A 15,459-nucleotide genomic window follows, 5' to 3' on the forward strand; every position below is an offset into this window, starting at 1 on the left:
CGAATGTGAAACCTCGACCATGGAAACAGTTTTAATTTGAATAATCGCCACCTAAGACCTGCAGAGTTCATGTACAAGTCAATGGCGGAGGTCCGCTGAGCTTTTTGGAGATGTTGATAACGTTCCTGACATTCGAGGTTTTTTTTTGTTTTTTTTTTGGGGGGAAAAAAAATCTGATTTTTACGAATCGAATTTTAGGGTCGGAACCTTTGGATTGAATATTACCCATTCTAAATTGTTCTTAACCTCCCAGTCGAATTGAGAGTATATTTGAATTTAAAAAAAAAATCCATATGAATTCATAATTCAACCTTTGAAAAATGGGCCTCTTATAGTGATGTTTGAGCAGCAATGAAATAGCTTCCCCAATGTCAGGAGTGCAGCCCTATGTGGGGCAATTAAAGCTGGAGAATCTGTGGAAGGCATCCTGGTCAACAGGTATACCCTTCACTTCTTTCTATAGGATGCATTTAAATCAAGTGACATGAGCTTTTAATTATTTTGGCTATAAGATTTCCAAAGAGAAAGAAAAAAACTCACACATTTATGTTGATCACAAAGGTTAGCTTTTTACTTAGGAGACTGCAAGCAAAAAGACATGATATATCGGGAATGGGGTTGTGCAAGGTTATATTTTCTCCCCTATGATAATAGGCCATTTTGAATTAAGCCACTCTAAAATGAGAGCACAAATAAGACCGAACTTTGGCAGTATGACAGAAAAAAACAATGGAAACAAACGGTAAAGTGGAGCTTTGTATTTGTTTAATTTGGGCAAGCTCATGGTATATGAAAGTGAGCAAAATAGAAAGCAGTCATACTGGTGCAGACACATTTTAATTGCAATGAAACATTAAGAATGCTGATAAAATAGTTCCCATAAAGCTTTAAACAATCCTAAACGTCACTACTGTTGTGGACAAAGGACAATAAACAGACCATAAAAAAAACATGGAGCAAGATGCAGTAAGACAGCAGTTCAACATACTTGGAAATGTGGTGGTCACAATTATCACTAGCCAGTGTGCAGTTTTGGCCTTGTGTGTAAAGATCTACCTCTTTACAGACTAGTCTATGCATTACTTGTAAACACTTTTCACTTCATCATGGTAACTAGTTCAAAATAAAGGGGAGGGGGGAGAATCAATAAGAATGGTTCTTAACCCTGCCCTTGCATTTTTACCTTCCAACAATGTTTATTTTTAAGAAAATGTTGCAGCAGGGCCTTAAGAGTTTAGGATGAAAAAAAAAAAAAAAAAGTGGATGTCAAGAATTTGTGTTGCTGCTGTGTGATTCTGAATACATGCATCTTTATGGGGGGATACCGGACAGCCTATAGTGCTCTAGTTTTCACAAAATGACTGATCAGAGCACTTTGCTGGCAGAAGTGTTATGGGAACCAATGGTTCATCAGCCTTAGAAAGTTGCTGGATTTAAAGGGGCACAGTGGTGTACATACATTTGCGTTATAATGGTTGTTTATTCACTCCTCAACATACAGTTCTTTTCCTCCATTTGCTTCCAGCAAGGTATTGAAGTCCTATTTGCAGTTCATACCAAGAAAGCAAAGCAGGCAATACAAACGTTACTATAAAAGAACCGATTACAACAAAAAAACGAGCCGTAAACAAACTTCATGGCTGCAGGATTAAATGCTCACAGAGAATGGAATCTGAGCTGGTTCAAATATATGTGGCCACATAAGGAAAATAAACCTGTAGATGGTTTTTCCTTCAACTAAGATAAGCTTTAAAGGTAAATTACTTGCTCATGGAGAGAAAGAGGTTATGTCATGTGTATAAAAATGTGGACATATCGCAAGATTTTGTGCCAGTCAAGAATATACGTTGTTAGAGAATTGACAATTTTTTTTTTCACCAGTTTAATACACACAGAAATAGAAAATAGCTATCTCATACAGTTTCTTTTATTACATAAAATCACTTTCATTAAAAAAAATCACCACCCTTGAATAGGGCCAGGATTTTACTTTTTTTTTTTTTTTTTTAATTTTATTGATCTGCTTCCTTCGGCAGTGCTGCTGGTTAAAAACTTGACACCAGATAATTGTGAAACAAAAACATGTGAGAAACATTTGAATACCTTATTCCAGTAAGAAGTCTGGCCCTGAGGCAGCCGCAGGACAGCAAATATCACACAACTACAAACATTTCCAAACCTGTTCGCTTGACAAAATATATATTGCAGTCTTCCTTTGAATAATTTGTATGTCTTTCAGTTAGGTTCACATTTCATTATGTAATCCCTTGGAAACATGACATTACAACGTAATAGGCATTAGTATGGAAATGTCCCTTTAAATCCCATCCTGATTTCATTGGATGCCTTTAGATTTGCTTTGAAATAGAGAAACTGGCTCTTTGAAGTCTCAACTGTACAGGTGAAAGGGGAAAGACACAAAAGCTTTCCAACCACCGTCCAATATTATCCGCTTACGTACTTGGAAATATTAGACATTAATGGACTTCTCACAATAAAAAGGATGCCATATGGAAGTTCTACAATGCAATTGAGTGCATGAAGTCTTTGAAGCAAACGTTTGTTGCCAACATAGAAGATTACAGGGACACTAAACAAAGTTTGGGAGGAGGAGTTAAAAAAAAAAAAAAATCAGCTTTATTTTAATCTTTGTATGGAAAATATCACTAGAAAAAAATTTAGGCATTATTGATTTTCAAAACAAACAAGCCTGTGCAAATATTTTGGATGCAAAACCAAGCGCAATAAAGAAAGAACAAATGAAAGTTTTTGTTTTTTTTAAAACAGCACAAATACTAAACAACATCTTGCGGTTAAATTGTAGTTTCTTCTTCGGTTAGTTTCCCTCTATTCTTCATAACACCAATGAAATTTCATACAAGCGCAAGTTGCAGTTTAGCAGTAGTGCTCCTTTAACAGTGACTGGAGTATGGTCTGTGCAAGTAGCATGAAATGAGTTAAACCTGCACCTAAGGACCATTCATTTCTCTAGTATGGTTCTTGGCAAAGGTACTGTTGCATCATGCATATGGCACAGATTCATAAAGATAAAAGGTCGACACAAAGCAAAAAAAAAAAATCTTTTCACTGTTTTGATTCAATTTGTACTGTTGGCTTACTGGTATATATTTGTGAAGATAAATCCCTATACATTCAAGCAGAACAACCAGGGAAGGAAAAAACTAAACAGGTCCCAGACATGTCACAAACTGACTTTTCCCCTCTTTATACAACAAACAATTAATTTCTTAAAAAAATACTATTTAATCTCATGAGGTATGACCACTATAGCGTTCATCAATTCATTCACGTCAATATAAAAAGGAAGTTTTATTTCACATCATCTCTATGTATGCAAGATTACCAGCTTTAAAAGGAATAACAAACTTAGATTTTCAAAGAAATTAACTGAATTAAACAACAGGGTAGATAAATGTGCCGCTGGACCTACCAGAGAGCAAGAGCAAAAAAAAGAAATAAAAGTCAATGCTACATGATTCTTCCCTTTAGTATTTTAAGGATCATATGAATTAGTTGTGGACTGCTGGTGGTGAAGGGGTTAAAAAGCAACAAATATAGCCAATTATATCTACAGTACAAGCAATGCTCACATGTGCAATTTTCTCAAAAGGCAAATACTGTTTTGGGGGGGAGGGGGTTATACTATTAAAAGCTAAAAAGCCTTAAGAGATTTCACGAAGGCCAAATAAAGAAAAGATTTTATCAAATGTTATAGCTGCCATTTTATTCCACCCAGGAGCTAAAAGGTACAAGTACCATTTTTTCGTGGCAAAGTCATTTCACCATTGATTGTATTAGCAAAACAAAGTCTGGACTTATTTGCTACAGTATTGTGTGTTAGAAGTTTTAAGGGGCAATACAATTCTGCAGGACATAGCTAGATATGTCAGCAATTTTGGAATGGCCCTGTTCCAGGACATCATGAACTAAACTGGGAACTGTCTAAGCTCTCTGTATATCAAGGAAGAGCCTTGCTGGGATGCAGGTTTGAGGCATGTCTAGCTTGGTTACTTTAGTAGGTGTGTTAGCTTTACCACTATACATTTCTCAGGACTAGATCTAAAATTAATTTCACTTCCTTGGTCTACATTTAAGAGGCGCATACAAATAAACTTCCGAATTAAATAAACTAGGTATTTGGATAGTTAGAGAACACAATCCTTAGTAGTGTTTTAAGCTGCATTTAAGGTGGAAAAGTTTAGGGAAAACCAAGATTCTCTAAGATATATGGCACCAGGGATCTTCCAGAGCTGCCCAAATATATACCATAAAGAGATCTTGTTAGTAGACAAATTTTTTTTTCCCCATCAGCCCCAAAGAGGTCACAAATCATACTAGATAAGACCTGCCCAAGCTATGACAAGATGAATTGGCCTCAGATTGAAAAATAATCTTTTCCTTTTGAGAAGTTTTGACACTGTGAGGCACGAAGCAATAAAGTGCAAACGTTTTCTTTAAAAAAAGTTACAACAAAAATCCCCCAAAATATATTAAATATATATAGATTTCATAAAAACATCCTGTAGCAGCAAAAAAAGCAGAACATCAAAGAAGTACAGAGAGTTTTGCATCTAAGGGCCTTTAGCTGGTGCAGTTCTTAATAAATGGGAAAACAGCACCATAACTGCTTAACCCCTTCATAACCAGGCGTCCCAGCAACTGCTTTAATTTTTTTTTTTAATACAACCTTGCACTAACCTATAATTCAAAACAGGGAGTGAAAAGCAATAAAGATCTGGCAACATTAAAATCACTTTAGATCTGTGCATGGATATAACATATGCAAACACCAACTTTAGGAACTAGGCCTAGGCTAGTTTATGGAAACTACTACAAAAAGGCTTGTTGGCATTTAAAATAAGGGCTATGCTGTAGCGGGATATAGCAGATGGTACAGACCTTTCGCCTCTGGATAAAAATCTAAGTTCTCTCAATTGAATGCACCTAGAATTCCAGCATACATTCCTTCTCTTTCCAACAACTGTTACGCTAACGTCCATAATATTTGGTGATCATACATCATATGTGATTTGGCTCTGAGGAAAAAAAATTTGTAAGTTGTTTTAATTAGAGTGCAAAGGTCTGAATGCAATGAAAAGTGTCAAGGAAAAGTGTTTATGACATGTTGGTTTATACACTTTGTTTACAAAAATTGTATCTTTGGTTACGGGGTTAGCCTCCCAAGCTTTGTTTGGCCTTACATTGCCAGAGGACATAAACAAAAAAAATGGTATTAAAAATACTGCGAGTTCCCATACTGTATTTAGCAACATGTGAATATTCTGGATTAATGCAAACTGGAATGCGTGGTGTGACAATGACAAAATTCTGCCACTAGTTGCTGCTATTACAAATCCAAGCTGCCTTCAGCATCAAATAACTATAGAATGCAGAAATCATTCTACCCAGCCAAGTGGAACATTATGCCAGACTGCTTTAGAAGGTGAAGTCTCTTAAGGATGAAAATGAACCTCACAAATGATGAGGGAAAGAGTAAGACAGGGGTAAAATCAGCTGTGTAATTTAGAGGAGACACATGGAAATGCTATACATTGTGGCTCTCCATGTCTCCTTGGGAAATGGAAAAGTAACTGAAAAAGCTCAAAATAGGATACTGTCTAATTCAACCTCTGCATTACCATTTCCTGTCAAATACACTGCGTGGGAGTACGTGCAACAAAAAAAAAAAACAAAACCTAGGCTACTCTCAAGAACGGAATAAAAGCAATTATCACATGACCTGTATTTGTATGACATGGTAACGGCAACTAAAAGGGAACAGGGAAGAAAGTTCATCAATGGATTGGACATTAGAGAGATTCTGCGGCCTGAAATGCTCTCTATTGCCCAAGTAGTTTAATGTAATCCTTCACAGGATTCAGCAAATCAAAGATGAAAAGGAAAAAAAAAAAATAATGAATTGGAAATCACATTCATAGAAGTTCTTGCAAGCTGTGTTGTTTGCAAGGAGAACGGGCGCTAGGAAATAAAACAGTAAGCACATTAAAAGAATCAAACACAAAAGGGGCGGAGGGAGGACAGATTCTGTACCAGCCCTAATGCCAAAATATTTCCTCCCTGACATGACACGCAGAATCACTGCATTGCCAGAAGGGAAGTAGCTGTGAGAAAGCAGCTTAAGGTTGGCCATACTTCACTCCTACAGACTCATTTTAACAGCTGTACAGGTCCATGAGAACAGGTGCTCAGCCCTAAGCCAGCACTACCTCCTGCTTGGCAAGTGCACCCCGTTAATGATAGGCAGTAATGGAGGGTGGAGTTCCAGCTGCGTTAACAGTGAGAAGTGGTCAGAAGGGATGTGGGGGTGCGGGCAGCCAGTGATGTTGTTATCCATCATCCATTGTGGATCTAAAGGCCCCAGGATGCCAAGAACGTCCATATGTGTCTTGGAATAGAAGATGTAGTCAATAACACCCTGGCAAAGGAGAGGGGGAAAATTAGTTAATTGACACATAATGGGCTAAATGCACTTTTTTTAATCGTGTTTTTTTTTTTCTCCTAATCAAACCATTTTTTTGACAACTAAGCGATTTACAAGGAATTTTTACTGTAGGTGACAAAGTTTCATAACAATTTTTTCCTCATTCCAGAGCAATTCATTCCTATGAGATAAGTGTTTGCTCTTTGGTAGAATTTAAAAAAAAAAAAAAAAATTTAAATATATTTATAATTCAAATATTTCAACAAAATAACCCTTTTGTCATGGCAATTTAACAGCGGCAAAAAAAGAATTAAGCTAGTTTGTTACAGTAGTTGCTTTTACAGATAAAGTTGGCCTTATGAAGTTCTGACAGATACACTGCACAATAAATACGGCTGAATGCAATTCTTTTCAATCCATTCTATTTAAAAGAGCTTTAAAGGGTGATAGACTGATCGTAACTTTTTTTGGGGGTACTCTGCTTCCCCCCTACATTTGCCAACATATGGCACCTAAACTATACTGTGGGCACATGTGTAGGGCATTATAACAACTTTATATAATTTTATTAAGGTTCCCTGGCCTTGTGTAGTGTTATGTATTTGCTGCAACATATATGGCCATTGTACTTTGCACGCCGTATGCCAATTAGCCAACACTAGCGTAACTTCGAACTGCAAAGCGTAATTTCGCCAGCGTTCAGTACCCTGTGCACAACTTCGGATTTTCGTGAATTATCGTTGTCCAGGTGAATTTACGCCTGGCAAGTGTTGCGATGTGGGCGAAGCCGGCACTGGTGAATTTTTGCCGGTTAGTGAATTTGCCCCAATAACTGTTACCCAATGAGATTTCACACACATTCCATTCAGGGAGGTACTAATGGCAAATAGGACACTTTGTCCAACACTGCCATCCAGTGAAACAGTAGTGAACAAATCTTCCGTTCAACGCATTTTGCTGAAAGGTCCATTGGTCACTCTTCTGTGCCATCAGCAAGAATTTTATGTTTGACACTAGACAGTTAAAATACATATGGAGATATTAATCTAAGCATCTATTGTTAATAGGAATGTTGGTCTTGTCAGTTTAGCAAAGCGTTGAACAAGAAGTTTTAAAAGAAGCAAACTACCTTGCCATTGAATGCAACAGATTCCCTGCCAGTAAGCTTGCAGAAGAGATAAGGGGATTGCTGCTATGTATAGAATCAAATAACCTCAGATAAAATCAGGCTTGTATGACTGACTCCTACATCCTACCTAGCTTATAAATTGTTCAGAAATTCCCAGGACAGAGAGATCCATAAATTATCATGATTTATCATGAATTATCATAGGTGTGTGTATGCCATCATTTAACAATAAGATAAATACTGTAATGATATAAAAATATTTATAAATCAACAAAACTTTTTCTTTAAGAATAATGGATTCTGTACTTACTTTGAAATCAAAGGTGTAATTTGTGTAAGGCATCAAGTTGTTTTCATAGGCACTCCTCAGCTGGAAGCCATGTGTGATTCTTCCATCTGGGGTCCCATTCTTCCCATTGCAGTTGAAGTTAGTGAGACACTCATTGTATCGGAGCTCTTTGAAATCCTTGTGATTGTCGGCTACCCCTCCATTTGTCAGATACTCCACCACACCTATGGTTGCCAAATTGAGAAAATCAAGCACTCTGCAAATGGTTTGAGTCTCCTCATTTTCTTTCTTGCTACATAGAAAGCAAGTGGTACCTTCTGCACACTATGTTCAAATTAGCATATTTTTTTATAAAAAGATTAGGTGACTTTACTTTTATCTTACAGACTCATCAATTGATATTCCAAAGACACAAAACATTTGAAATAGATCTTAATAGTTAAATAATCTGCAAAACATACATTAAAGATACAGGCAAGAAGGTAGAAACTGATTTAGAGTATGGTTAGGAAAAGTGGAATAGAAGTGCACTACAGGGTGAAGAGATCTCTGCTGGCCACTAGAGGGAGAAAACACAATTATTAGAACATGGACTTGTCTGACAGGAGCGATTAGCCAAGGACCAAGTTAGTCGCATTTTAAAACTTTCTAGCTTTCAATGCTCAATCCTCATGTGCTTACAAAAAGTACTGCATGTTGTAGATTTCTGATATCAGATAGATCAAAAGATGGTAACACTTAAAGTGATGCCAGCTATTTAAAAAAAAATTGCAGTAAATGCTACATTGTAATTTGCTCCACAGATTACCTGCCTGTTTTCTGAAGTTTCCTTTTATATTACCATTTAAGTTGATCTCTGAATAGGTACCCTTTTAGTATTTTTTGGGTTACAAATTGTCAGCATATGAATTAAATTTAAATGTACTCCTTTGAAATTAGAACAAGCCAAGTGCTTTGCAATCAGTAATATACTACTACATGAAGATTGTAAAATGTTCCAGATTATTCACCTGAATCTAGCAAAGAGTTGAGATCAGCACACAACACAAAGGGGATGGAATTAGGATCTGGAGTGGGACTCCCTGGCCTACATGCTGCCTTCTCAATAATGCTTTTCAGTTCAGAGACAAACATCATGGTCTGGATGAGCTTCACATCTGAATACTCAGGGTCCCAGTGCATGTGAGCATTTGCCACCATAAGCAGCTGTTTTTCCGATGAGTGATGGGGTTTCATGCCTGGATAGAAGCATACAGAACAGAAAACTTATGTTACATGAGAAATGCCTTCAAGAAATGAGGAACAAATATTTTTACTAAGAAAATTAACTGGAAAAGATTTGTAATATACACCTAAATCATTGGCTCTCAGCCTATGCAAAAAAATCTAGTGCAAAAATCACTGGCCTACAGTTATAGGTATATAGGCTAGATCAATTCCTGATCCATTCAAATATTTGGGAATCCAACCCACACCCGAAATAACTGTTTGTACAGGTATGGGACCTGTCATCCAGAATGCTCGAGATCTGGGGTTTTACGGATAACGGATATTTCCGTAATTTAGATTTTCATACCTTATGTCTACTAGAAACTTATGTAAACATTAATAAACACAATAGGCTGTTTTTGCCTCCCGTAAGCATTCATTATATCAGTTTGGATTAAGTACAAGGTACCTTTTTATTACAGAAAACATTTTTTTTCTTCAAAATTTGATTTTGATAAAAATGGACTCTATGGGAGATAGCCATTCTGTAATTCAGAGCTTTCTGGATAACGGAATTCCAGATAACTGATCCCACACCTATACTGATTAATCTGCAAAAATAGCAACTAATATTATAAAGTGAGGTGGACTAACTTTAAACTTAAGATAGTGTATGCTTTGTATTTTTTCTATCGTGTAGGTTTTGTATTTTTGCTATTTAGCAATTCAACGTTGCTATCTGGTTGGTAGAGTAAGAAACACAAGCAAGCCAAAAGGTATTTGTTTATTTATTACTTCTTAATTGTTTTAATTTCAAGCCTTAGGTAAGCGACACACAACGCTTTGTATTTTTTCTATCGTGTAGGTTTTGTATTTTTGCTATTTAGCAATTCAACGTTGCTATCTGGTTGGTAGAGTAAGAAACAAAAGCAAGCCAAAAGGTATTTGTTTATTTATTACTTCTTAATTGTTTTAATTTCAAGCCTTAGGTAAGCGACACACAACGCAATTTGGGGAGATTAGTCGCCCGGCGACTGCCTCCCCGCCGGCTAGAATGAAAATGCCGGCAGGATGGCACTCTGATCACTTCTTTTTCCGAAGTCGCCCAAAGTTGCCTCACGAGGAAACTTTGGGCGACTTTGTAAAACAAAGTGCTCCGAGTGCCATTCCACTGCCGATTTTTCGGGAAGGCAGTTCGGGGAGATTAGTCACCCCGAAGAAGAGGAGATTGGTTGCTGGGCGACTAATCTCCCTGAATTGCAGCATGTGTCTGTCCTTTTTTTTGCCTTTTGTTCATTAAACAATTTGTCTGGTTGCTAAAGCCAATTATTAGATTAACCAGAATAAAAATAAAGAGCTGTGCCATTTACAAAAAAAGTGAATCCAAAAACCACAACGGTGATTAACTAAAAGTTTCATTCAGTAGCAGTTCCCTACAAGTAGCCCAGTTCAGAAAACATCTCTGGATTTAGAGTTTGGTTACAGGAACCAGGATGCTCAATGTAAAGGTTATGTAAAGATTAGTATGTTTGGCAACACATTGGATACGGTGATCCTTATTTTTGGCACTCTTGTCAACAACAATGGAGGTTACAAAACTGTATATATAGGTAAACCTGTTTAATCTAGATCTATAAATCCTGTAATATTTATTAAAAACTCACCAGCACCAGAAAAATCTTTATGCACCTCCAACAAAACAGAGACACCAATGTTGTCCTTTGTCATCACTCTGTTCAGCATAGCTTCGGACCCCTCAGAGTTTGCCATTGCAATCTGATTAAATTCCACTGTGTGCTTTTGCACTAGACTGAATCTAAAACAATAAATAACAGTCAATATCCAAACGCCAATTTATTTTTTTTAAAAAAATTATCTAAACAAATGGTCAACCTCTGAGATTTGGAGAGATACTTGAGAGATTCACATCAATCCCTGCCCTAGTGAAGCTTACAACAAAATTTATTATTCAGCTAATGTATTATTCATTAATAAAGTATGTTTTTAATTGTAAGAAAAAACTCAAGAATCATAAAAACTCACTGCAAATTACTGTGCCTAACAGCTTTATAAATTCATCAAAGAGTGTACCACTTTTTCGTCAGAGTATTGAAAGACTTAAAGGGGTTCACCTGCAAATTCAATTTTACTATGAAGTAGAGAGAATTGGTTTTCATTCTTTATTATTTGCTGTTTTTGAATTCGCTTTTTTTTTATTTTTATTTGCCAGCTCTGCAAAATTGTTTGCAATTTCAGCAGGTTGCTAGGGTCCAAATTACACTAGCAACCAGGCACTGATTTGAATAAGACTGGACTATGAATATGAGAGGGCCTGAATAGAAAGATTAGTAACTAAAAGTAGCAATAGCAATACATTTGTAGCCTTATAGAGCATTTGTTTTTAGATGGGTTCAGTAACCCCCATCTGAGAGCTGGAAAAATTTAAAAGAAGGCAAATAATTCAAAAACTAAGCAATGAAAAGAAAGAAGGTGAATTGAAAAGTTACTTAGAATTAGCCATTCTATAAAATACTAAAGTTAATGGTGAATCACCCCTTTAAATCATGAAGCAACATTTCTACAACATAATATTGTTTGTTATAGAATTTTCAATCTTCTGCTGCTGTACACCAACTTGCATCTGCAATCTACCACTGGTACATGAAGCATAGATTGTGTGTTGCAGCTCAGGAACGCATCGGCATCATTTTAAAAAGCTTTCAGGTACTATTGTTATACAACTAACAGCACGTAACAGATACACTCATCAAAACAGGACAAGTAAAGAGTGATTTAAATTACAATGAAAAAAAGTGCAGATTTTTTTCACTGGCACGAAAGTCTGTTGATTTAAAAATTAAAAAAAATTGCATACATACTATTTATATATAGGCTCTGCATTCAATTTGCATTACGTGCAAGGACACTACACTGCTAAAGTCTTTATTAACTAGTAACGTATCTGCCATATATAATTACCTGTGGGTATGCACCTAGCCAAACCTATCGGCAGCATCAAACTGGCAGCAAGTACTCACTTTTCTGTTCTGAAGAATATTGCACAACCATCCACGTGCTTTTTCTCTTGATCGGACATGATTTTGGCACGTGACTTTGGAGAGAAAAATCCATCATATCCACGTTCCTCTAATGCTGGCATAAAAAGAGTGAAGTATTGCTCGGTTTCAACTTCCTAGGAATAAAAAACAAAGAAAAGGGTCATAAAGGGGCATTGTACGCTAGAACTATACCATAGGCCTTCCTCCTTTGGGCAAGACTAGGCTGCTAGGATCTTTACATTTGGGCATCCCTGTACTTAACTTAGTAAAAAGTTTCTGCAATTACATGAGCTTCAAAGCGTGAACACATTATTTAATCTTGGGTATGTATGTGCACGCTGTTACAGAAGAATTTTGGAAATTCTTCCAAGCAGATTTGATCTAGATGTTTAGTTAGTTAGCTGAAAGCAGACAGGAAGTCAAGCAGTCACACATGGCAACTGCCAATGGGAGGCCTTTTGAGTTGTTGGGAAGAAGGGGGGCTTGTGCTGAAGACCTATGGTTAATCTTTGGCTTCAGTTATCCTTCTAGTTGCATATAAAGTTGAGTTCTAAAAGTATGGATATACCTAAAGATGTTCAAACTCAATTTTTTACAACTTATCATACATTGACTATTTTAAGTCAAATATGATATCTACTTTATTTCAAATTAATAGCTTAGTGACAGATTTGAGCTTTTTATTTAGTATATTAGTATACCAGACTACCTGGGGTCAAACATTAACACTTGCTTTCAAGCTATGACCATTTTTCTTAAATGTTTCTAGCTGGCATCTTGAGGTGTTGCTTCTGGATTTCTACATAAACTTCCTCTCACGATGCAATCTATTTTCATAAGTTCACCAGTCCCTTTTCCATTAAAATACTCCCACATGATGGTGCCACCCCCATGCTTAACAGTTCAGATGGTGTTAAAAGTCTTACCCTTCTTCCTCCAAGGTGTTTACAGTTAAGGCTAAACAATTGTATTTTTGTTTCATCCGACCAGTGAGTTCTCAATCAGATGCTAGGTCTATGCCCTGGTAATCACTCACAAAATTCTAGCCAGACATGAAAAAGGCAGACTTTAGCACGAGATTATACCTTGCCTTTCAGGCCATGGTGATGAAGGACTATTAATGGTGGATGTTGATACTTTAGTAATCACTCCCATCTCCTTCACAAATTATTTTTGTTGCTGTCCTGTGAGTTATCTAAACTGTTTTAAAAAATGGTTGGTTTATCCCTGCAAGTTAATATGAGCTTCCTTCCTTCCTGTCTATGTGGTCCCAAGATTTATATAATTGTGAATAGTTGTTTGTATAAATGCTTGTGGGGGTCTAAGCTTTTTGTAAATTGTCCCTAAAGAGAAAATGTACTTGTGTGAGTCCACAATTTTGTTTTTTTTTTGCTTTTCCACTGGTATTAAGGGCAAGCAAGAAGTGGCATGGAGGTAGATCCTTAAATACAACCATAGGTCCATTGCGATTTAACCAAGATAAACTGGTACATCAGAAGCTTCTACAAGCCATTTCTTGTATTGGCTGATGTCTTGAGTTGTTGCTTATGAATTTCTACATAAACCTCCACTCTCATGATGCCATTTATTTTAATAAAAAAAAGTGACCGATGAACTTTTTAAAAACACCCTCACATCATGGTTCCACCACCATGATGTGAGGGTGTTTTTCAGAGTTCGGCGTTCTTTATCTTAAAATCCTTACCCTTCTTCCTCCATGAACTATATTTAAAAATACAGTTAGCTAACTTGGTGTATCTAAGCTTTTTTACCAAAAAGTTAGATGTGGTAAAAGCTGAAATAAAATTGGTTTCTAAGCTTTTACCTTGAAATAAATGCATACCAAATTAAAGTAGACTCCATGCATTGCCTGGGTTACGTTAAATAGGGTAATGTTATTATGGAGTTTAAACATCTTTAGCATAGGAATAAATAAATTTAAGGAATCTACTCTATGAATCTGGCATCCCGTGTGCACATAATTAAATAATGCTCATGCTCCTTTACCTGAAGACTGATGATGTCTGCATCGCAACTGATAATCTCATCCATGATGCCTTTCTTTCGATACTCCCAGTTTAATGCCCATGATGGGCAATAGCCATACAGCTGCCGGGTAGCATATTTATCACACAGCACATTGTAGCACATTACTGTGAAGGAAACTGCAAAAGAATAAAACAATGTCTTGATTTGAGGTTAAAAACTTAAATGCTGGCAATCACTTCTCTTGCAAATGAAGCTGAATTGACCTACAAGTGAAAACTGTTATATATCAAGTTGTGCACCATCTGCCAATGTGAAAGTGTTTCAGAGATTACACTTGCACAATTGTGCATGGGTCTGAGACAGTTAAAAATGAATATGGTTTAAAGTATTAATGTACACATATCTTCAAAGTTTAAACTTTTCAGAATAAAAAGTTACAGTGGTATAAAAATAGTATAAATTAATATTCCATACACTATTCAAGTATATTTCACAAGCGAGTTGCAACTGAAAGCTGTCTCAGTCTACACTGGTTCTATGTATAGTATACCGTTAGGCCCATACATTTTTACACAGAGACAACTTTCTTCTAAATTTTGGTTCTGTACATTACCACAACGAATTTTAAATGAAAACTCAGATGCAGTTGAACTGCAGACTTTCAGATTTAATTCAGTGGGTTGAACAAAAAGATTGCATAAAAATGCGAGGAACTAAAGCCTTTTTTTAACAAAATCACTTCATTTCAGGGGTTCAAAAGTTAGACAAATTAAAAAACTGAAAATAAAATGTTAATTTCTTTGTTGAAAACCCTCTGCTGGCAATGACAGCCTGAAGTCTTGAACTCATGGACATCACCAGATTCTGGGTTTCCTCCTTTTAATGCTCTGCCAGGCCTTTACTGCGGCGCCTTTCAGTTGCTGTTTGTGGTCCTTTCTGTCCGAAGTTTAGTCTTCGACAAGTGAAATGCATGCTCAATCGGGTTCAGATCAGATGACTGACTTGGCCATTCAAAAAAATTCCACTCCTGGGTTACTTTGGCTGCGTGTTTTTGGTCATTATTAAACCTACCAATCAATTTGACTGCATTTAGCTGGATTTGAGCAGACAGTATCTCTGAACACCTCCGAATTAATTCGGCTGCTTCTGTAATGTGTCACATCATCGATAAACACTAGTGTCCCAGGGCCACTGGCAGTCGTGCACGCCCAAGCCATCAAAATGCCTCTGCGATGTTTTACAGATTACGTGGTATGCTTTGGATCATGAGTTGTTCCATGCCTTCTCCATACTTTTTTCTTCATTCTGGTAGAAGTTGATC

General features: G+C 36.6%; 1 protein-coding gene across 4 annotated transcripts in view; it reads right to left on the reverse strand.

The window, feature by feature from the left end:
• Positions 1-743: 743 nt before the first annotated feature.
• The window catches only part of cnot6l.L (CCR4-NOT transcription complex subunit 6-like L homeolog), a 37,391-nt gene continuing 22,675 nt past the window's right edge, over positions 744-15,459 (reverse strand). For 3 of the 4 annotated variants that reach the window (XM_018244622.2, XM_018244614.2, XM_018244631.2), the window contains 6 exons: positions 14,157-14,314; positions 12,129-12,283; positions 10,755-10,906; positions 8,892-9,119; positions 7,903-8,105; positions 744-6,457 (listed from right to left, as the gene is read on the reverse strand). In XM_018244622.2, the coding sequence (XP_018100111.1) occupies positions 6,245-6,457; positions 7,903-8,105; positions 8,892-9,119; positions 10,755-10,906; positions 12,129-12,283; positions 14,157-14,314 (1,109 nt within the window). In that variant the 3' untranslated portion in view covers positions 744-6,244. 4 annotated transcript variants of the gene reach the window in all.

Source organism: Xenopus laevis, chromosome 1L (genome assembly GCF_017654675.1).
Source record: "Xenopus laevis strain J_2021 chromosome 1L, Xenopus_laevis_v10.1, whole genome shotgun sequence".
Classification (NCBI taxonomy): Eukaryota; Metazoa; Chordata; class Amphibia; order Anura; family Pipidae; genus Xenopus; species Xenopus laevis.